Raw genomic sequence first — 24,047 nt, 5'->3', positions numbered from 1 at the left:
ACTCCCAGTCAGCAGGTTAATCCTGTTGCTCCATATATCCCTCCTCCTAAACTTGGCAGTAGGAAATACGTCTCTAGAAAAAGACCCAGACAAAGGTTTAAGTCATGAATTCAATAAAAGACAGGAGAAGAACTAGAGAATAATCTTAAATAATCCTCTTCAGTATATTTACATAATATTGCCAACTTGCTTTCCAAACAAAAGGGGTTCTCAATATTCCATGAAATAAAAGAAAAAAGAATCACCCCCTTTTTATTTTATATATAAGTGGGTAATTGGTTTGATATATCTTGGAAGCTCTCACCAATCAAGGCATAGGACTGTGGGTATAGATGGGTAGTATTTTGAAGAATGGTTTCTTCTGGGCCTCCTCTGTCCAAGGACCAGAGAGATTCAGCATTAAAACTCACCAAAACTACACTTGCTTCCTTCAAGATAATGGGGGAAAAGAGTATCTGGTTACAAATGGCTTTTAAGTTAAAGAAATAAACTCAGGAGAGTTAGCTGTTTCTCCATACTAGACTTCAGCTGATGAGAAACAACTTAGTTTAAAACTAGAAGTAGGCAGTTGCTATTAGTCATCTTTGACATACAGAAAAGAAAAGTAGGGGGTACATGAGATACAGAGTAGACGGAAAATCATACTTTCCCATTATGTCTCAACCTACAGTTGATTGGAAGGTATGATTCAGAGTTTGCCTTTTGCCATAATACATAACTTCTGTATACCCCTCCATCGTGTGTGTTTGGTACCTCCTCCTGGTAGCATCAAACTATAATGGCTGTATGTGATAGAAGAGCCACTTGCAGAAGACATAAGCAATGCATCAGTGTTCCCAACCTCTTTTAGCTGCAGCATCTTTCATTTGTGGCAGGACAGTCAGTTCCATGCCTGAGACACTGAGGATGCCCTTCACACGGTTACACAGTGCTTTTTGAAGGAACTAATTCATCCTCTGATATTGGTTCAGGTGAATAAAGGAATAACACTATAAGCACATTGCAATGACTGTGAAATACAGGCTACAAGTGCTGTTCATGTTCTAGTGACACTGCACAATTATGTAAGGTCAACCTTTTTTTTTTTAATTTAGAAAACAAAGATTGTCCTCCTGGGAAGCATGCAAAAGAAGAGCAGGACCAAGACAGTTCCGAATCTCTTAACTACAAAATATCAGCTCCTTTGTCTCAGAATAATGAACAGGGCTCAACATTACGGGACTTACTGACCACTACTGCTGGCAAATTACGTCTTGGCTCTACAGATGCTGGCATTGCTTTTGCTCCAGTTTATTCTACAGGAACTGCAGTGAGTGTGTTACTAAATGCCTTGCTCTGGATGTACTAGAATGAGAAAGGCCTACAAATTCCACATTTTAGAGAGTAGTGATTTAATTAGTCTGTTCTCACAGTTGCCATGTGTTAAACAAGCCATGTTAGCTTATTTAAGTTGCAGCATATGGTAAAAATGTTTTAATAAATAAGCATTGTTTGTCTGATCACCTGCCTTGGGCAAGGCTTGTGCTGTAACTTAACAACAGCCCATGGGTTATTTGAGGGTTGTTTCCACTCTAACAAGCTCTGATAGCTGAGTTCAGAAAGCATGACGAGCAGTGACTGGTAGATAGCATCCAGTTACATGCCATGGCTTACACATGGCTTGTTTAACCCCACAGTGTTCATGCAAACTTGGTTGGTATAAGCAGCATTCAAAGGTGAACATTTGTCATAGAACAAGATTCAATGACTACTGTAGGTGTGCCCTTGGATATGGGCTTGCCTAGTGGCATTTTTCACTGTGTTGTATTATTGTTTTTGAAATGTGTGACTTTTCAAAATAGGTTGGTTATGCAGCACAAGGGTGTTGTTGTTTGAAAAACACAAATACAAAAGTTTCTTGGATTTGCTAAATTAGCAATGTAGTTATTTAGATTTCAATCTAAATATAATTTTTTAAAAGCCTAATTATTTTTCTGAAAAGAGCTAACTGTTGTAAACAAATTTAGCTGTAGTAGAAGCATATTAACAGAATTTAGGAAGTTGTACATACGTGTAAATAAAACATTAGGTGGACAATTCACTGGAGAGTTAATCTGTTGTGACTCCTTTGGCCTTTGTTCCTCCTGCAGAAAATGGGGATTATGCCAGTTGATGTGATCAGCATCTAACCGGTTAATATTAAGAGACAATGATATTACAGCATTGTAGTTGTTGGGGTGATTGCACTGTTTATTATAAACGTAAAGTGTCTTCTATAGATCAAGTAATGAAAGGTTTCCTACTGAAAAACTAAAGATTGCTTAAGTCCTCATTTTATTTTTCCAATAGAGTAGCAAAGGTGGAAGGAGTATGCCAAACATTCTTGATGACATAATTGCTTCAGTTGTAGAAAACAAGATTCCACCAAATAGAACACCAAAGATCAATATCAAATCTGAAGTGAAGGATGAACCAAAGGATGACAGAAAATGTATCACAGATGATAGCAGTACATTCTTCAGCGATATTCCACATTCATGGATCTGTGATAAACGTGTTCTGTGGCTCAGTGATCATAGAAACAACAACAACTGGAAACTTTTCAAACATTGTTGGAGACAAGGAAAGGTAAATATTAAAATACACTTTAGATTCTAAAAAAAGGGCTGACAGAACAGCATGTTTTTATATTAGTTTCAATTCTACTGTTTTAAAGTTTCCAAGTTCCCTAATTTAAATGAAATAGAACCAGCGAACCTTGAAACTTCTGCACAGACAAAATGTCAGTCACTTCAAGGCTGATTATACATGCCCAATTTTATTTTAAGTGCTCGTCTTTGCTTAATTGCTATTCTTTGTTTTGCTTTGTAGACTGTATTAGTGTCTGGACTGCACAAGAAACTGAATGCAAACTTGTGGAAGACAGATTTTATTAGTTCTGATTTTGGTGATCTCAAAGCTGATCTCTTGAATTGCAAGGACAGCGTCAGCTCAAGTGGCAGCATCAAGGAATTCTGGGAAGGTTTTGAAGAAGTTTCAAGTATGTTGTGTTTTCTGTAGAACTACCACAGCTCCAAAAAAGTGTTTCTCTCTCTCACGCTCTCCTGCTCTTGCTCGCTCTCTCGCTCTCGCGCTCTCTCTCTCTCTCTCTCACACACACACACACACACACTTTCTCCTTCTCTTTATGTATAAGTGTGAAGATAGATACAATATTCTGGAATATATATTATTATCTGAAAATAGAGGATATCTACTGGACTTCACCATTTTTTAATTTACCAGAATTGTAGGCAAGGTATTGTTAATCGTATGAAATTTTATTATTTACTTAATTCTTTCTCATTGGTTCCATTAAAAGAGTTTGGCTGGATCATGCCTGTAAATAGAATGCTAATACAGAATAGGCCTTATAATATTCTGATTTTTAATTTAATTTTGTAGTGATTATTTTTTTAAAAACTCAATCAGAGCTGTTCTTTTCCTGACAAAGGAGTCAGAGACTGCACTGGTGCCATCATTGGACTGATGTGAATGTTGCAATGGATAATTGCATTATTGTGCAATAGTGATATTTGCTGTAGCACAAAAAAAATTACTGTTTCCTTAAAAAAAGTAGTATTTGTGGATATGGAGATGTTAAGCATTGAGTGACAAAGTACATGTATTAGAAGTACTTTCATTGCGTGGTTTTGTACTACTTTTAAAAGGTTCTGTTTTTGTGCAGTCACAGTTTGAATATGAAAGTTAATTGAAGTGTGTGTAACATGACATGAATTGATGGAGTCTATCAGCTATTACAGCCAAAAACTTGGGACAGCTTTTCTTTCTTTTCTTTTTATATGGTACATGTCATTTCATGCATGGTATCTGCAAGATCTAAAAGCTGGAAGAATAGATTTTCTGTGTGAATGATTTCTAAGGGAGTTTCTAAGGCCTTCACATCTCTAGCTGAGGTTTCTCATCAACAGAAGGTGTGGGAGAGATGATAAGGTTGATTTCCTCTGCTTCCACCTATGCCTCTCCCCAGAGTAGCTCCATGGGGCTCCTTCCGCCTCGGAGAGGGTGTGGAGGACCACAGGAAAAAGAAGGCATTTGCAGAACTCAATCCCCTTCTGTTCACAGAGCCAACTGCTGGAGCAAAAAGCCTCGTGTGAGCAGAGGGACACAATTAGATACAACTGAGTATTAAACATTTGTTTTGTTTCTGATTTGTTGCCTACCGCATTTACTTTTCTTTATCTTTGCAGAACGGCAAAAACTTAAAAATGGGGAAACAGCTGTACTAAAATTAAAAGATTTGCCTTCAGGTGAAGATTTCAAGACTATGATGCCTGCAAGGTATTAATTTTTATTTTGCTCATCAGTGTGCATGTTTAGAGGACGATTTTCAGACTCATATGTTACTTACTTTGTTACTTTCACCTTTATTTGATCAGATACGAAGACTTAATAAAGGCGTTACCTCTGCCTGAATATTCTAACCCAGAAGGAAGACTTAATTTGGCTTCATATTTGCCAGGTTTTTTTGTGCGCCCAGATCTAGGTCCTCGGCTGTGCAGTGCATATGGTAAGTACATCACCAGTAATACTTGTTTTAGGCTTGATGGGAATTATGTTCTTTAAATATTTTGGAAATCAAAGCACCAAAGTAATTAAGAATATGAAGAAAGAGGAAAAAATGGAAAAGTCCCGAAAGAAAAAAAATAGATTAAGGGCACAACACTATGCATGTTTTGACAGAAAATACTGCAACCATTCTCAAAATTCTCCAGGAAGAATGGCTCACTGGGAAAAGCTGGGAGGTGTAGGGGATTTGTGGAAGGAGGTGACAAGAATCAAATGGCTTTGTCACTTGATCAAACAAGGCCCTGGTAAAATACATTAATACCTCTGCATCACCTATTCTGGGATGAGAGATAGTATGTTGCTCCTCCTGTTAGAAAATAGATAGTAAAAACAAATCTTGGAATGCAAAGGTGGAAAAGTTAGCTTTTCTTTTGGAAAGCATGATCAGTGGGCAGCCAGCAACATATGACCATAAGTAGACAGTTTGAATGCCTATTTAGAACTAAGTCTCTTTGAGTTCAATGAAACTTACTCCCCGGTTAGTGGGTGTAACATTACAGCCCAAATAGTTAACTTTAGCAAGTAAATGCTTCCTTTAACAGATACATCCAGTTTCTAATCTTAACTCTTAACACATTGGTAGAACAGGCAAAGTTCAGTTTGTCTCATAAGTTAGGCTTTTCATTAGTTCATAAGTAACAAATTAATTCTGAAAACAGCTGGACCCAGTTCACAGAAAATTATAACTCAGCACTTGTGCTCATTTTCTTGCCAGATAAGCAGGGAGAAGATTAGTTTATTATATTTATTTTATCTGATCTAAATGTATGTGATTCCAGTGACAATTTTTTCTATAAAAGTTGATTTGCTAAAAGATTAATTTTACAAGATTAATTTTAATGGGTCTCTTTGCAGTGTGTGTGAATGTGTCTTCAATATATTTATGCATTAATTTTGAAAAGGTGTAGCTGCTGCTAAAGACCACGATGTAGGAACAACAAACCTTCATATTGAAGTGTCAGATGTTGTGAACATACTTGTCAGTGTTGGCATAGCAAAAGGGAATGGAGTCCCTTCAAAATCTGGTAAAGTAAAAATTAAACCTTAGTTATTAAATAGATTTAGTAGTACAGTTGTCCCATTTTTCTGTCCATGTTAAAACTAGCACAGCATTACTTACTCTTCATACACCTGATGCACACTATAAATGAAACCTACATCCATTCATCATGAAATTTTAAATATCCTTTTTTGTTTTCATGGATTTCCTGCACTTGTTCAGTATGTTGAATTTCAGTATATTGTAATAGCCTGTACCCTAAGGAGTGCACATGGAACAGAAGTTGCCTGCCTCTTCCTCCTCCTCCTCCTCCTGCTCAGGGCAGCCCCCTGAGCTCCCCACAGAAAAAGTTCCTGGGAAGGGCTAGAGGACCACTGTGTATGGCGCAACTTGTGGCTCTGTGGGAGAGAGGGAGGATTGCTCCCAACCTGATGCAGGTACTTTCCATGAACGGAGCTCAGCGAACACAAGAGATACTGGGGGTAGCAAAGGTGTTTATAAAACTTCCTCTAATCTTCAGGCATTCTAACTCTGATATTTTTCATGTATTCTATTCCAATTCATAATAATTCAACCTACTCCCTTTTGATTAAATAGAATGCAAGGAGAGATTGGTTTGTGATATGTTAGGCACAAAGCAAGATTTCTCCAGCTCTGGCAACTGATTGCTGGATTTGTGAATTCTCAGGGGTACTAAAGAAATTTGAAGAGGAAGATTTGGATGATCTTCTCAGGAAAAGATTGAAGGATTCAAGTGAATTGCCTGGTGCGTTGTGGCATATTTATGCCAGCAAGGATGCTGACAAAATAAGGGAATTTCTACAGAAGGTTAGAATTATAATAGATATATCTATATATTGGTTTGAACCTGGAATTGACTAATTTTCAAAACTGTTTGTGTGTGTGCACACACGTACATGCCTTCCCTCAGAACCCAAGTTCTGCACAAATCCTTGTAAAATGAATGTGGCAGTCCTGTTGTAGAGAGTGGCTGGGATCATATACCATGCTAAACTACCATACAAAAAAGTTGCACAGTTATTATTCATTCCATTTATAGTCCATAATTTCCCTCTTCTGAGGAACCCAGAGTGGCTTACATAGATCCGTGCTCACAAGAACCACCCTGTGAGATAGGTTAGGCTGAGGTTGAGTGACTGGCCCAAAGACACCCAGTGAGCATTCATGGACTAGAACCCAGACCTTCTGGGTTTCCAGGCCAACACCCCCACCAGACCACCCTGCTTGTTATCCCCCTTCCATTGATTCCAGTGGCCAGGTGGCTTTGTGGCAGAATCTACAGTCCATGATCCTTCATTCTCTTGAGCAGATTTTCTGTGATTGATCTATGGCGTGCTTAGGGCATGTTGAGACTCTGCTGCCAAAGAGCTCATGGTGCCAATTTGGAAATGACAACCTTGGTTCCTAGTCACTTTCTGGAACAAAGGGCAAATGCTGGTGATGACCTTTAGAAGCTCCAAATGGTCCAAGCCCAAGATACTTTAAGGACTGCCTTACCTTATATGAATGTGTCAGACCTTCATTGGAAGTGTTATTCTATACTGGAGTCACAGAATCACTGGCCCTGGGACTCCAGCACATACCTCCTCTTGGGGTCCTCCAGGAGGCAGTGCTTAGCCTTCAAGACTTGCCCCCTGGAAGAAACCTTTCAGAATGCTTCCCTGGTGCATCCTCCCATCTGAGGTCAGAGAGACCAGGGGGGATTCCCCGTTCTGGCATGACCCAGCTGGGCAATCCCCACTGTTCACTTTGCTCTCAGATCCGGAGTAGCAGCAGGGATGCCCGATAGTGGGCATGGGGACTTGTCTACATATGGAAAAGAGTGGGCACTCTTAGCTCTGTGGCAGCAAGCCCCCGTGGCCACTGCCCCTCCGCTCTCAGAGACTTGCCCTGGAGATGAGTCTCACCACCTCTCATCCCTGCTGCCATCTCTAATCTCAGATTAGAGGTAGCTGTGGGGATGAGAGATGGTCTGAGCTGAGGCTTGGCTTACAGACTAAGCTGTGCTTGTTCCCCATGTGCATCCAGTTCAGTTCATTCTATGTCTGTAGGCCGTATCCTATATTGCTCATATGCTAGTGGTACTCATCGGTAGTGTAATGCTGGAGCATCAGGTAGAAAAGCATCAGGACACAGCAGGAGCGCTTGCTTGCAGAACAGGGCAAAGCTCAGAAGAGGTTGCTTAGCTGTTCGTGAGAGAAGTGTTTCTGTTTATGTCAGGGCATCCTTTTGGAATTTAGTTAGTTTATTTCTGACTTATTTACACCGCCTATAGCCCCTTAGAGCTCTCTGGGCGGTTTACATTTGGACAAATTTAAAAAGATCTAACAGTAATGTAACAAATGGTAAAATGTATTAAAGCCAATTACAACAACAGGGCAACTCCTAGTAAAATTAGAAAGTTACTACTTCACATAAAAGCAGTTCAATAAAAACAGTATTAAAACCAGTCTGTCCATTAAAACATAAAAGTCTTTACCTGGGGCCAGAAAGAAAGCAAGGATGCTGCCTGGCACACTTCCTCGGGGAGCAGGTTCCAGAGATGAGGTGCAACCACAAAGAAGGCCCTTCTCCTAACCATCACCCCCCACCCTACTTCTTTAGGGGGTGGTTCTTGGAGAAGGACCTCTGTAAAGATCTTAAGGATCAGATAGGAACATGCAAAGAAAGGTGTGCAAAGACACGGACTGCTAGTTCATGTTGCACTGCTGGTGAGTCCTGCAGGCACAGTGGAACTAGGAGAGGTGCACTGACAGTCTAGGATCCTGCCCACTGTGTATCGAGCATTTGGGGCTTAAGAGCCACCTTGCTAAAGCTAGACCAAAAAGCAGGCTATAAATATAAAGTACCCGAGATTAAACCCCCAGTGTTCTGTGACAGAAGGTTGTTTATGTATGGAATTTCAAACATCAAAAGCAGGTGCTTGGGCTCATACTCATTAACAATCTCAGCTTGTTCCTTTCAGTGCGTAACATTACAACTCTATTACAGGTGGCAAAAGAGCAAGGCTTGGATGTTTTACCAGAGCATGATCCACTACGTGACCAGAGTTGGTATGTAACCAAAAAGCTCCGTCAGAGACTGTTTGAAGAATGTGGAGTAAAAACCTGTACTCTCATTCAGTTCCTTGGTGATGCTATTATTTTACCAGCAGGAGCGCTTCACCAGGTAAAACTTGTTTATTTCTGCTTCTCTGCTCTCCCATAACCAAAGGATTCTCTCGGTGACTCACAAAATTACCTTTCTGAAAGACATGCGTAAATAGATGTTTCACTAAGGCTTTTTTAAACTTGCAACTTTTGTTACAAGATATAACTGACTCTAAAGTACTATAAAATGTTAGGGCCTTAGCAACCACACCTTATTATATCTATCTGTCTGTCTATATAAGGTAGTATATCATAAGTGTATGCATTAGCTTAAGAATTGATCAAGAATCAAAATACTTTCCTGGTTTCTTCCTTCCAAGTAACCATGTTTGTCAAACTGATTTTCAGTGATAGTTCCACTTGCCTGAAAAGAATTGTTACTTGCCTTGAATAAATGGCAAGCTGATTCCGTGGCCCAAAAGCAATATGAATGCTTTTATAATATCAAAGTACTCCATAAGCACAGTTTCAAGCCAACATTCCTTTGTTTTTATATGTGTGTCCAACCTTTACAAATGGAATCTTATGACTTGCCTTATTTTTCTGGGGTTTTTTGTTCCTCAGCTGGACAAAACAATCTAGGGGGTTTCTCTTTCTCATATGTTCTGACCTGGAAGTCATATGGTTACATATTTTCTCTCCCCTACCTCCCCCAGTATGGAATTATATTCACTTTTTCTATGCAAGGCTGTATTCTTGTGACACATTTTTTCCAAATAAAGCTTAGTTTGTTTGCTCAGTTTGATTAGCAGCAAGTGTCAGGTAGAGACCTTGGTTGGATGTAACCAATATGAGGGGATGAGGATGGCACAGTGGTGTGAACCACAGAGCCACTGGGCTTGTCCATCAAAAGGCACGTTGACATGTAGTCATGCCGGCCACATAACCATGGAAAACTGCCTGTGAACTAACACTGGCTCCCTCAGCTAAGAAACAGAGATGAGCACCGCCCTCTAGGGTCAGACATGACAGGACTTAATATCATGCAGAAACCTTTACCTTTTAACCAACATGAGCAGTGAAAAAGAATACAACCTGTTCACTTCTTGGGTGCCCACGAAAAATGGTTTGGTGGGGGGGGGGGGTTTCCCAGGTCATGTACTTAGACTTTAGGGCAAGTTGCTTTCCTTTTAGTCCCATCTTCTGGGCAGTGGTTGCTTTTCATCAGCCATACCTCTACAGCCAGTATTTCATGAATGGACAAACTCTCAGCCATTTGTGAGTACCCACAACATGCCTTTAGTGTTCCTAATGCCCAAAGGGTCCTGCTTCAACCTCTGAAGCGTCATTACAGCCATGCACACTCCCAAATTGCGCCCCTAGGTGGTATTGTAGACCACTGAGGCAGGGGATGACTAACAAGGCCTCAGGCAAAGACTTTCCAAAACAAATTGTGCTTTTACTTAGGAGATTTAGTGTAGCATCAAGCTGAACAATAATTCAGAATATTTTTCCTTTAGGAAAAGAAAAAAATTGGAGCAGTTTGGACAATAATCATATGAGCAAACAAAAATAACATATCTATCTAATACATTCATCACTTATCCATAAGACAGCTTCTGGATTACTCATATCTTTTCTAGTCTGGATCTATTACAGGCTTCTGTCATCACTTGTGGTTCTCTATAATTCTCTTTTTTGCCATTTGGATGCCTCTCTTCCTTCTTTATCTGTCAACTCAATTTTCCAGCTTTATATACAGTATTTTAATCCCACATCCCAAACTTTGAGGCCATCAAAGGGAAAGACCGGTCCTGCTTATGTTTCTGTTTCTCCTTAATTGCCAGTTTCCTGTACTGAACTTTTGACCCTCCTATGAGTTCATTTACCCCTAGTATGTTAAAATCTGGGCTGAACATTGCATCCTACTGTGTAAAACTCTGGGGGGGGGGGGGAGCAACCATTTTACAAGCTGAAAATTCTAACACAGCACGAATGCAAGTTTCTTTCTTTTTTGACAGCCCCCATTTTAGTAGGTTTTAATGGACCTTAAGGTGCAAACCAGTGCCCTTTTTGCGTGATGCACAAAGGCACCTCTGGCACCCCACACCCCCTGTCCTGCACTTCGGTTTAGACAGTTGCATGTGGCCGTGAAGATGAAAACTTGTGGCGGAGGGATGGCGTGAGCCTTTGGCCTTGGCCGCTCCCCCTCTGACCCCTACTGCATGCCCCTTTATCCCCTCTCCAAAACCAATTTCTCACCTCCAAACAGGAAGCCAGTGCAGAGCTTTCCACGCTGGCTGCACACGGGCAGGGCAGGGGCTCTGCATTCCGAATCCCTGTTCAGCAGTTGCAGAACCCTGGAGCTGGAGCTTTGGATAAGCCTGCATTTATTCATTCTGGGGGGTCGCAGGATCGCACCCTTAAAGCCCTGTTTCTCCAGTCCATTTTCCATTACTTACGCTTCTCCAGAGTTATTTCTGTTTCATCATGGCTGCTGTCACTTGGAACGTTAGTGCTGCTGACTCCCGTATCAGTGCGTTTTTAAAGCCCTCTTTATGACTGGTCCACAGCTTCCACCTGTTGCTGTATGTTTCGTCTTTGGTCTAGACTGGGATATTTTCAGTATTCCTTACCTTAATATGTTTTATGAGTATTTTATTTGTCTTAAAAATGATTTACAGTATTGTAAGTTCTGCTTACCTTTTGTTATATAAGTCACTTGGGCTGGGAAAGTGAGATACGAAAAATTGTGACACCTAACAGACTTAATGTGGGGTAAACCTAAAGATTGTACCACAAAGATGTGCCACTGTTTAAGTGCTACAGGGCCATATTTTTCCATTGCTACTGCATTTTTCCATCTCATTAACTCCTCTTACCTGTTTTAATAATCGTTTGGGATATCTTTTCTTCTGTCTTTTGCCCAGGTACAAAATTTTCATAGCTGTATTCAAGTAATGGAGGACTTTGTGTCTCCAGAACACCTTGTTCAGTCATTTCATTTAACACAAGAATTGAGGCTCTCAAAGGAAGAAATCAATTACGATGATAAGCTTCAGGTAAGAAATTAGGTCTTGTCATAATTCAATTTTTGATGAATTATTATTATTTGCTAATCTTTATTAGGAGTCAGTTTTGCTGAATATCCTACAAAAGGTGTTTCAGCTAGGATTGTTTAAGCAATTCTATAGTCGTTATAAGAGGTGCGCATCTTGGGATTTTGTATGCCTTCCTGCCATCTTCCTCCTCTCAGGGAAAAAGCCTCACAAGAGCCATCCCAGTAGGGTCTCCTAAACCACCTCTGTCCTCTCTTTCAAGGCAGGGAGGAGAACCCAATATGGCACTTCTGTATTACTTTCTCTGCTAAAAAAAACCTATGATTTGGGCCCCTCTTCTATCAGGTGCAATGTCTTTTCCTACACTGTTTTCCTTCTTGTTCCTTAGATAACCTTGTCAGGGCACTGAGCTGATGACTTCTCACTCCATTTGTTTTTACAGATTAAAAATATATTATATCATGCGGTTAAAGAAATGGTTAGAGCATTGAAGATTCATGAAAACGAAATTGAAGATATGGAAGAAAACTAAGTATGCACACTCTTTTTGGATCAGAAAAACCTATTTTCTCATATTTTTTCTTTATGATAAAGAGTCTACCCACTAATATAAGCTGCACGAACCATCCGTGCCAAGGAAATGTTTATTGTATTTACTTGCTACTGACACTGCAACAAAATAGCTTCTCATCACAGGTTTTGTGATTTAAACTTGTGAGTTTTTTTAGAAATGGAAAATTCAGAGGCAGCATGCTGCTGTTATGTATCATATTGTACATAAAAATTTCAAAATGTTTTAAGATGTATTTATTTTTGGAAAAAGAATTCTATGCTCTATTGTTGATCAAATGTAAATGTGATTTGTACAGTTTGGTTAAAATAACTGGGATATTTTTCACTACATTGAGACAGTTACTGTGAGAGTAGGACACAAACACCAGCTATTGCCTGCATTTGGAATATTGCTGAATCCGCACAGCAGTCATGTCATGATCTGAAAATTACTGCCAAATACCTGTAAACTTTGTACAATATAAAGTATATAAAATAGATGCAACAGACACTTCAGTATTTTATTGAAGCTATTCAGTGTACAATTAAACATTTTCCAAAAAGGTGTAATTTATTTAAAATTTGTCTCATTTTGGTAAAATTTATGTGAACTTTTAAAGCTAAATATTAAACTTAATATGCTATGTAAATATATACATATATACATTCAATGATGTATTTTTTTAAAAAACATGGCTTGCTTTAATTTGTTAAAAGTGCAAGTGTTAAACATGCTTTGTACATTGAAAGTTGAAAGGGGTTTTACATTTTCCATTAAAAGGACTTTATCAAATGTTGTCTCATTGTGTGTGTTTTTCATGTTTTGTGGCACATTTGTTCTAGATGCCCATGTCTGAGTCATTCATCCATTCACAGTGGCTGCAGATGTCTCTCTGTAATGTTGACTGTTGTAAAAGACTGGATTGTTTTGTGTTTAATTAGTGTGGAGCTTTCTGCCCTCTCCAGGTTTCATATGAAGCCACTCCTGTGTTCTAGAGCACAGTTCAACTGGCTGAGCCAAAGAAAGTTTATCTAATTAAGAATAAAAATAATTAAATCATTTCTTGTTATGTATTGTCTTTAATTACAGTTCCTAAATACCTGAGCAAATGCCCATAGAAAAGTGCAGTGACTTTTGTAATAAGGATAATTGCGTTCAGAAGACTCCTAAGATGACAAACTCTTGTGCTAGAAAATTAGTTATGTGGAAGCTTGCTTTTAACAAATACAACTTCAGAATTAAATCCCTCGGGTTAATTTTTGCCTGCTGATAAAAGCTCAAATTTTACAGACTGAATCTAGAGGGTGTTGAGATGAGTTTTATTCTAAGTAAACCCAAATGTACAGCCAACATCATTCCAGTATCAATCTAACTTAATGTTTGCTGTCGGATCACTTTAAAATAGTGTCCTTTAAATCATAGTTGTAAATTTAACATAGCTTTTATTACCTGAAAAATTCGTGAGGGTTGAATATCTTGAATATTTCAGGGTGAGCCCCGTACTTGCATCAATGAGTTAGTGCCTGTCTTGTGTGTAACATTCACCTGCCTTGGCAGTAAGACACAGTGGGTTGTTATGCAAACAACTCACAGTGAGCCCAGTGGGAAATCAGGTTCGGGACTACGTGTTCACCCCCTCCATGCCTCTGCCTTCCCCCCATGGGGAGTCCACAGGGGGGACACACCTCTCTCCCTCCCCACTCAAAGCTGTTCTGAGAGCTTTTGCTGAGAAGGAAGTGGCTTTTGGGAATCACACCTTTCCCAGCAAGAGGTTCATTTTTCTTCTTCTTCCCTCTTCTTTAGTTCCTGTCATAGTACATTTTGCACTTTAGACCAAGCCTCTAGGTCAGTGGTGGCGAACCTATGGCATGCGTGCCACAGTGGGCATGCAGAGCCCTCTTGGTCACACGAGCCAAGTCGCCCCAGCATCGCCCCCACCAGCCGAGCATCGGATAACAGCGCACATAGGGGCCACCGCATGCTCGGAAAGGAGTAGCGGCGCCAGGCAATGACGTCACTAGCTGCAACTCATTAGCTCCGACTTCCGAATGGCCAGTCAGTGCACTGCCAAGGATGGATGGATGGACGGACGGACGGACAGATAGATGCACTACTCAGGGAAGGCTTTTTCAAAATCACATTATTTTCAATGGTATTTTACCCCTATGTTAGGGTTAGGGGTGTGCACCAGGGTAGGGTTAGGCCAGTGGTGGTGAACCTATGGCACGCAGGCCACTGCAGGCATGCAGAGCCCTCTGTCGGCATACGAGGCATGTCACCCCAGCAGCCAAGCTTCAGATAACAGCACAGACGGGGGCCATGCGCATGCTTGGAAAGGAGTAGTGGTGCCAGGTGATGACATCACAAGCCGCGACTCATTAGCCACAACTCATCCGAGCTTTCACATGGCCAGTCAGTGCACTGCCAAGGATATATATATATTTGCTTGAACCGGCTGCGAGTTGATTTTTCTAAACTAAAACCTCAGTTTTCAGGTTTTATTGTAGTGTTGGCACTTTGCGATATATAAGTGGGTTTTGGGTTGCAGTTTGGGCACTCAGTCTCTAAAAGGTTTGCCATCACTGCTCTAGGTGCTTGAGAAAGTCTAAAAATGCATCATGCCCCTTTTTCCAAGGAAGAGGCATTTTGAAACCTTTGACAGCCAGCAGTCATAACTCTGGGTCCCTTTAAAAGGGTATTTGAGAGGAAAATGGGTGTTTTGGACTGGAACACACGTTTGTGTCTTTCCCAGTCCGAGATCCCCAAAGCACAAGTGCCATACTCTTTGACTGCTCTAATGTGCCTGCTTGATTTCTTGATATCCATCTGCTGGTTATTTTAAAGTTTTTTGACATGAAGTATTTGTTTCTTGGCTTATTAACATGAATATGCTGGCTTTGTAGCATAATCTAACTTGAAGAGCTAGAGTTGGTAAAACTTTAAGGATGGCTAAATGTTGTTATGCTCAAGAGAAAAACCACTTGGGTTTTGCAGTTCTGTTTATTCTGTCTTGAAGGAAAGCCCTCTTCTTTCCTACTAGTTTCTCCTCTGCACAAGCTAAAAAGAAATCAATATTCTAAGTTGGGACAGGGAATACTGTCCCTGTACCTGGGAGGGAAATCCAGAGGCATCGTTGCAGCTCCTGCAGACAAACATCCAGTTTAGCGTATCCCCAAGTAAGTTCAGCTCCACCTGCCCCATCCATCACTTAATTTGCAACAGGCCCAGTACAGGAGGTTAAGACTGGCAGGGGAAGGGAGGTCTTCATTATTTCAGAATCAGTTGAGATTCGTAGGGACTGAATCAACACAAATTGGGATACTTTATGTGAAGGTTGACACTTTTAGCTTTAGTCGTTAATGTGTCTATTACCTCATTTGGAAGATGTTACCTGATGCTGGACTACTCAAAATGAACAAATGTCCCACCAATTGTATCAAGAAGTGAACAAATAATCTTGCAGTCTGCTGGGTCTTCTCAAGCTCCTCCTCTTGACACTCACCTGCACTGCATTCTTCTGCTCTGTGTGCCACTCTTTTCCTTTCTGCATTGTGGAAGAAGTACTAGAAGTCTGGACTGATGGCTTCACTCAGCTTTGAGCTTGCCAGGTGTAGCCATTTCACGTCTGTCTGCTGATTTGTTACATGTGTCCCTCATAGGCAACCCTGCAAGGTATATTAGGGTAGGGTGCCTGTTGTCCACTTTCCAGCAGTGTTTGCAGGGGTGTATGGGACCTGGACTTGAGAAATGTGGTGGGTTGTTAGATCCAAACTGAATTCATGCTTAGAATAAATAAGTTAAGACTAAGTTAATTGATTAAATAGTGTATGACTTAAGACTAAATTTGACCCATTTTTCCTAAATGCTTTCTGAAATGTTTAGCAACTGCCCTGAAACATTTGGCTGGGGAGGTGTTATGTATATGCAGGATGAATACTCTGATTTTCCCTAATAGTAAGATGGTTATTGTGTGTGCTTAAATCTGTTTTGAAAGAGGCTGGAGGGAAATTATTTGATCTCTGATTTTTAAACTAGAGCAGTGTAATGGTTTTAAAATTGCATTTCACAGAACCATGGGGATTCCTTATAATCTTCTCAAAGGTTTGTTGGTAGTTCAGTGGTAGTTCAGTGACAGCTGCCAGTCTTCCCCAAAACATCTCTGTCATTGTTTTGGTAGAGGTATAAAAGAGTATGTATGGTATGGGAAACATGCATAGAAAGATATTTTTCCCTCTCGGGGTCCTTCCATGAACAGGTTTCACGAGAGATTCAGAACATCAGAAGGGGGAAGCATTCAGCCGTTCATGCATCTCACACAGTGCATGAATGATTGAATTTGTTTTCGTAAGATGTTGTGAGCACCACCAATATGGATAACTTTAAAAGGGACTGGACAAATTCCTGGAGGATAAGCCAATAAATGGTCAGTAGTCTTTATTGTTATAATGCCATTTCCAGAATCAGGCATGGCACATCTGTACACCAACTGCTGGGGTACATGAGCAGGGGAGTAGTGTTACACCCATGTCCTACTTGTGGTTCGTGTGTGTGTGTGTGTGTGTGTCACTTCAACTGTATTACAAGAAATTCGTGTGATTCATATGGGATAATGGTAGGTGCCAAGAAGCCTTTCCAGACTCTGAACAGATTCTAAGTCCTATAACTTCGAATCAAGGCAGGCTTTGATGGTAGACACACAATGGTTCCTCAACATTCACCAGTGTGAAAAGATCTGGATTTAAGCTAGATCTACTCTCTGCTCCCCTTTCCCACAGAGATCTACTCCAGCACCCTGAAAATCTTAGCTTGCCTTATTTCTCCAAACCGATCTCCAGAAATTCCACTCCATCAGCCCTAGTTACCATAACAATGCTAGGAGTTATAGTCCAAAAAACAAAACACCGGAGGACATTACATTTGGAAACTGCTTTCCACTGTGTATGAAGATTTTTTTCCCCCTGTCAAGTTCTGTTGAGCCATGGAAAAATAAACAGGGAAGCTGTGGCTGATGGTCGGTCTGCAGCAAGACACATTGCATAAGCGAGCTCTGCATGCCAGCCCAATGAAATCAAGCCATAGGTGAGACATTTTAGGTTTCTATGTAAGCACACAGAACTGCTTGCCAAAACGATGGAAAATCTCAAGAGTATAATGTAGCTCTGATTAGGGAGTGTGTTGTTCTCAATACCATGTCTCAGTAAAAGCCAGCCTTTATGGGTCAAGGTAAATATGAACTTGAGATAATGTGGTATTGCAGTAAAATTCTGTAAACTGCTGAAAACCTGCAGCTCCTGGATTTTGTTTTGTGTAAACGTGCAAACTTAATGTATACATAGTGAGCAAAATAAAATTCCTTAATTTTTGTGCATGTACACAACTAGTTTGCTACTGGAGGAAAGTATAGCTCTTATATTAATATGAATTTTGCTTTCACTTGGAATATAGTATTGAATACTGCAGTCTTAATGCCCATGTACGTTCAACAAGCTTTTTTTATGCAATGTTCTTTAACATTTTGCTGTTTAGCCAACCATAATGTGTTGTTTTAGAAAAGTGCCCACCAGATGGCACTATTTGTATAATAACTTGAGAGAGGAACAAGTCTTAAATATATCTAGCAAGTTTAGCTATAGATGGGTCTTGTCTTTAGTGCTTCGTTAACCATTAAATGTTTTGAATTGCAGCTAAATCAAATTTTGGTTAAATGGTGTTTGCTTCCAGTCACTATTCTTATGTATAGGTTCAAGCTGATTAAATACAGCCATTCTGTGGAGGAAGATTATTTTAAAAGAATAACAACACCATCCATGGAAAGAGTATTTTCCTTGCATGTGAGTAAAAAAAAAAAAAACCCCAACCCTTACATGTTAGTAAAAGTTAAAATAATTTTTCAAAATAACAGGTGGTTAAAGTGAAGCCTTGATAGCAGGCACTGCAGCATTTTGCAGGGATAAAGGTACCTGTGTTTTAAGTGATCAAACTGTTCCCTGAGAGCTCTCTGGAATCTGACCCAAGCAATATTCATAGGCTCAGCTGGGGGAAACAAGCATGTGGAATTCATTAGAACAGCAAACAGGTTTAGCCTCCTACTTAAGTAGCTTTAGCAAGGGATTGGAGTTTAAAATGCTGAGTAGGTGGAGACTGGCCCCTTCTCATACCACTAAAAGTTGGAGATAAATGCTGCATTTGAGTGGCGGCTTCAGGAAAAGCAATCTGTATTTTGTCATACAGTGTAGTTAATGGGAGGATTTACCTCTTAAAAACAACAGAATCAGAAAAATAAAGTAAAAGATTTCTCAGTAGATGGTATTTGATAGGACAGGAGACACTCCTCTGACTACTAGCTGGGAATTAGACAAAAAAGCTTAGTTTTTCTAGTTCTGCATGATCACTGCACTATTGAAAAATATTCATTCCAGCCAAGCTCTGACTCTGCTATAGGGTGACACTGTTTCTGTGTATATCAATAATGCTTAAGCTTAGTATAATGCTTATTATTATTATGCTTATTTGTGTAAGCCGTCCTGAGGCTTTTGCAATGGATGGCATACAAATATCCTAGATAGATAGATAGCTAGATAGATAGATAGATAGATAGATAGATAGATAGATAGATAGATAGGATTGTTCATGAAGAATGGATTCCTAGCTGGAAATAGGCTTCCTTTCTCTGTCACATCCCTCTCTGTCACATCCCTCTTTAAATTCTTGAAGGCAGGGCAGGAGCACAGCACACGCCATAGTATGTGCTTGCTAGTTTTCCTTCTTTGGTCCGTCATGTTCTGTTGTATTTCAGTGTGGTTGGTACATTTGGCTTTGAGCAACCACAAACAGGCAATGGCCGCTCTATGGTTTCTCAGGGCCATGGTTGGTTCTTGTGCTGCCCAAACTGGAAGACACAACTCAGTGCAGTTGCGAAGGCAGAACCGCAGAGCCACTTGTCAGGAGGGCCGGTTGCCACTCTTGCGATGGAGCAAGCCAAACAGCATGAGTAACAGCTGCCATCCGGCTCGGCCCTCAGCACCCCCTTGCTGCTCCTGCAGGAGCACGGAGAAGCCACTGGGCAGCGGTGCCAGCTCGGGTTATGTGCCACGCTGCAGCCCCCTGTGCCTCTGCCCTTCTCGCATGGGCAGCAGGGCAGAAGCAACCTGGCCTAGGACAGGATGGGTGCTGTGTGCCACCCGTGCCCGGGCTGCCAGCCTTCTCGCTCTGGCTTGCCAGAGAGAGCGCTCTGCTGCCCACCTCTCACCACCACCACCACCCAGGAGCCTCCTGCTCCTGCCACGCATGCCTTTGTGCAGCCGCGCAGCAGCAGCGGGGGGGGGGGGGGACCACAGTCTCCCCTTCTCGCTTTGCTGAAGAGCCGTTTCCACACCAGCAGCCTCAAAGCAGGCACTGAGTTGGGGGCGCTTCTCTGGCAAGCCCGGAGGGCAGCAGCATGGGGAGCTCCTCCACTGGGCACTGCCGTTGCGCACTTCCGCACCCTGCTGCTCACGCATGAGCTTTTGCTCATGGAAGCGGACCCAGCGTTCTTCTGCAGCACTGCCTAGCCGGTTCCCCACTTCCGCTTGAGTGGGGAGTGCACAGTCCCTCCTGCTCCATTGGCTCCTCCTGAAGCGGGAGGGAAGGGTGCCTGACCAGTTCCTCCATCTTCTCCAAAGCACGACCTCTGTTAATTCAGCAGATTGCTGGACAGGCAGGTGAGATTAGCTAGCGATTGCGGCTATCATTTTTACCCACAGTTCCTCCTGGAGAACTGAGAGGCAAGAAACTGGTGGGCAGGAAGAGAATTACCATGATGAACCTGATCATTTCTCAAGACACAGTCACACACAAAAAAGTACATGATTGAAAGTACACAGGATTGTTTGTCATGATGCATGAATCCAGCCTCGGTCAGGTGCAACATAGTTAACTAAGAAGCACACAATTCTACAGAAGATCCGTGCCTGTTCTTCCACTGGTGATACCTGGTGGAGAAGCTCATCACATGGTAGAGGAACGAGCATGTACCTTCACTCCTGCCGTGCACACAGAGAAACCTAAGAGCACGTATTTCAGAGACATCTAAAATGCGGTTTACTGAAATGAAAAGGGTGGGCTGGAGGGTGGGCTCAATGAGCCTTTCCGTATTAGGACTGCTACACAGAGTGTCGGCCGCATCCCTTGACGTATGTGGTATAAGGTATGAACTTTCTCCAAATTATATTACTAGTTTAGGAATGATCTAAACTGACCTTAATTATTTAGCAAGTTCGCACAACATGGTACACCAGCCTGCGAAGAAGCTATGCAGTGTGTTTTGTACAGATCACCCCATGGGGCACCCAACTGATCACCATGGCTGGCTTAAATATGCCAACACCCCCACCGCCCGCGAGTAGCAAGTACATCAGTGCTGTCTTCCAGGAGTACCTATTCATTTTAGGTCTGTGGCCTCATTCGGAATCCCTGAATGGGGATTGTCCCCTCTGCCACAGTGTTAACCATGAAGGGAAAAAAGATACACAGACTCGGGGAGGGGAGAAAAACACAGCAGCCTGTGGGGTGGGGGGGCTCAAAGCCTTGGCGAGGTAAAAAAAAAAAAGAACTGCAGATACAAGAGTCTGTGCCTCTTTATTCTCCCCCATTTTTATTTTGTCTCTTTTATACTGATTTATTTACCACCCACTAGCCGAGGCTCTCTGGGCAGTTCACAAAAATTACAAACCACAGATATAGGACATGTTCATTCCTAACAGCTTCAAATTTTTTGCTGAGCTTCTCAGGCAGGGAAAAAATAGTCAAGAGTGCCACGCTCTCCGTTGCCTCACGCCTACAAGCCTTACAAGGCCGAGACTGGTTCTTTCCCGCTGCTGAAGGAAAGTAAAAGCCCCTGTTCCCCAAGCTGTAGCGGGTACCAGTGGGTGTTTCTGCACCTTCCCACATGCTCGCCTCAGTGCTAAAGGTTTCATGTATAATGCCGGAAGTGGAAGTGTCGCTCTAGGACCACAGAAGTGCGGCCACTGGCTCAACAACTGACATCTCCAGTCAGGGGAATTTCAAGCAGAGACTTCGCTCCACCAAGAGAGACTTCTGCCCAAAGCTTTGATACACCTCTGCCAAGTATACTGGGTTATACAGGCCAATGCGTAACTTAGTATTGGAAATGTATATATTCAAATGAATAAGTAAAACAATCAAAACAGACCTGAAACATTTTATTTTCTGGCAGCTATCATCACTTCCACTCATGCAACAAGGACTGTTCTTCCTTGCATATTCATCGGAAACATTGCCTCATAGTTTCTTGTATAGAAGACAGACATTATGAAGCACCCTGATTATGTAAACAAATCGAAAATTTCAGCAGAACTAAATTTGGTTCCTTGAAAGAAAATGGAAATTTAGCATCTCTCCTGATTGGCTGACATTACATTTTAGGTTAGGAGCATGGAAGTGTGGCACATAGATCCATCCTGCCAGGAACAGAGGCATCCCATCTTCTGACAAGTTTTTGTGCATAATGACGCCAACAAGCAATTACAGAAAGTTCTTCCACTGCCAAGACAGACATCCTCTGGCCTGAATCACTTCGGCATTGCATCGTTCTATGGCATTAAAGAGACTTGTTTCACACGGCATACCCCAAAGCCCTGCAGAATCGTGTGACTCGGATCTCCCCTCAGTCATTTGGCTTGAAGAAGAAAAGAGTGCTTAACTGTTACCAACGATGGTAAACAGCAAGCTCTGATGGAGCAATCCAACGCCATGCATATTTTCCACAGTGACAGCGTCACGAAGGTTTTCTCCCTTGCTAGGGTCGCAGCTGACATTTCTGCCCTTGGATCTCAGCTGTACCGGTGGTTTCCCTTTTTGGATGTTGTTGAGCTACAAGCGAGCATACTCTGTGCTCTCCTCTTAGCTGTTCATGAGTCCTTTCAGCATATCCTCTGAGAGCTCCAGGAGAGGGAGCTCAGGGGACGGAATGTCCAGCGGGGGCAGATTGGGGATTGGAATGTCCTTGGCCTTCCCTGCATTGGTGGTAAATTTCTGCCATGCTGAAGTCGATGTAGCAGCAGTTTCTGGATGGGGCTGCAGCCCCCACAACTCTGACTTCTCCACAAAGTCAGCATCGACGTCGAGCTCCTTTTCCAGGGGGGATTTCAGGAGCCTGGACTTCTCGGCTCTCAGCTGCTTGTTTTCTTGCCGCAATCGCTCGTTTTCAGCTAGCAGAAATTCCACATGCTGCTCTAGAAATGCAATTCTGGTAGCCTGCTCCTCCACTTTTGTCTTGTCGTCTTTTGGAGTTTTGGCTCTTACACAGGCTTCTGGTGGTTCCTTTCTTTTCTGAAGCAGAAACAGTAGCGTATCTGGGTCCCTGTCCAAGACACCCTGGATTGCCGGCACATCTTTCTCTGGGGAGGGGTTGACTTTGAGACTAGCAGGGGCTGCCACATGTTGGTCATCAGACTCCTCAGCTGATGGTTTACAGGCGACTGCTAGGTGGGCAGCACTATCCTTCTCCAGAGTCTGTTGCAGTTTTAGCCTCTCTTCTCTTCTGGCTCTTTTCCACCGCTCTTGGATAAGGAGTATCTGCTTCAGATGGCTCTCCCTTTGTAATTCCAATGATAAATGGGCCTGTGCAAAAGCACAAACAGAGAACACATGGTACACCCTGTATTAGCTCTGGCCACACTCACACAAAGGCTGGGCATTGTGTAATAATGGGCAATCAGATGAGAATGCATTCGTTACTTCACGTACTTTTAAAATACAGAAATACTTTCAACAGCACTAGGGCCGACACCTCTGCTAGTTAAGAATTAACTAAATTGCCAGCATCAACTGCAACGTGGAGTGCTCCCTGCTGCAAACTTCAAGGAGGGTTCTAGGCACTTGCGATCCTGTTTGGGGATGCCTACAGACTTTGCAAAGCTGCTAGACTTGCTCCCAACCACTGCAGGGTTAAGCGAAAAAAAGCCTCCTCTTTTGACATTGCTAACAAGTGAAAACACAACTAACATTTTAAAGCATGAGTTGACACTCCACAATGGCATTCCTGGAACATTTCACAATTGTTTGCCATGATACATTTGACCACAGTCAAATAAACAGTCAGGTGAGCACACAGGTAATCAGTGCACAAAGCGATAGCAAAGTACTTGTTGCACAGCATGGGAAGAACAGAACTATCACTGTTATTTCTTATACAGTATGTCACAGAAGTGAGTACACCCCTCACATTTTGTAAATATTTTATGATATCTTTTCATGTGACAACACTGAAGAAATGACACTTTGCTACAATGTAAAGTAGTGAGTATACCGCTTGTATAACAGTGTAAATTTGCTGTCCCCTCAAAATAACAACACACAGCCATTAATGTCTAAACCGCTGGCAACAAAAGTGAGTACACCCCTAAGTGAAATTGTCCAAATTGGGCATTATTAGCCATTTTCCCTCCCCGGTGTCATGTGACTCGTTCGTGTTGCAAGGTCTCGGGTGTGAATGGGGAGCAGGTGTGTTAAATTTGGTGTTATCGCTCTCACTCTCTCATACTGGTCACTGGAAGTTCAACATGGCACCTCATGGCAAAGAACTCTCTGAGGATCTGAAAAAAAGAATTGTTGCTCTACATAAAGATGGCCTAGGCTACAAGAAGATTGCCAAGACCCTGAAACTGAGCTGCAGCACGGTGGCCAAGACCATACAGCGGTTTAACAGGACAGGTTCC

General features: G+C 41.9%; 2 protein-coding genes across 5 annotated transcripts in view; one reads left to right on the top strand and one right to left on the bottom strand.

The window, feature by feature from the left end:
* Positions 1-13,122, top strand: part of JMJD1C (jumonji domain containing 1C) — a 69,297-nt gene extending 56,175 nt beyond the window's left edge. For all 3 annotated transcript variants that reach the window (XM_044420405.1, XM_044420406.1, XM_044420407.1), the window contains 10 exons: positions 1,095-1,309; positions 2,329-2,607; positions 2,851-3,019; positions 4,230-4,320; positions 4,419-4,549; positions 5,511-5,633; positions 6,297-6,436; positions 8,621-8,797; positions 11,649-11,780; positions 12,220-13,122. In XM_044420405.1, coding sequence (XP_044276340.1) covers positions 1,095-1,309; positions 2,329-2,607; positions 2,851-3,019; positions 4,230-4,320; positions 4,419-4,549; positions 5,511-5,633; positions 6,297-6,436; positions 8,621-8,797; positions 11,649-11,780; positions 12,220-12,309 — 1,547 coding nt within the window. In that variant the 3' untranslated portion in view covers positions 12,310-13,122. The remainder of the gene's footprint in view (positions 1-1,094; positions 1,310-2,328; positions 2,608-2,850; positions 3,020-4,229; positions 4,321-4,418; positions 4,550-5,510; positions 5,634-6,296; positions 6,437-8,620; positions 8,798-11,648; positions 11,781-12,219) is intronic.
* An 8,393-nt stretch (positions 13,123-21,515) lies between these two features.
* Positions 21,516-24,047, bottom strand: part of NRBF2 (nuclear receptor binding factor 2) — a 13,853-nt gene continuing 11,321 nt past the window's right edge. For both annotated transcript variants that reach the window (XM_044420403.1, XM_044420404.1), the window contains one exon: positions 21,516-22,950. In XM_044420403.1, coding sequence (XP_044276338.1) covers positions 22,231-22,950 — 720 coding nt within the window. In that variant the 3' untranslated portion in view covers positions 21,516-22,230. The remainder of the gene's footprint in view (positions 22,951-24,047) is intronic.

This window comes from Varanus komodoensis, unplaced genomic scaffold (genome assembly GCF_004798865.1).
Source record: "Varanus komodoensis strain SLA01 unplaced genomic scaffold, ASM479886v1 scaffold11, whole genome shotgun sequence".
Classification (NCBI taxonomy): Eukaryota; Metazoa; Chordata; class Lepidosauria; order Squamata; family Varanidae; genus Varanus; species Varanus komodoensis.
Note: the sequence above shows the minus strand (reverse complement) of the source record. Positions and strands in the feature narration are given on the sequence as shown.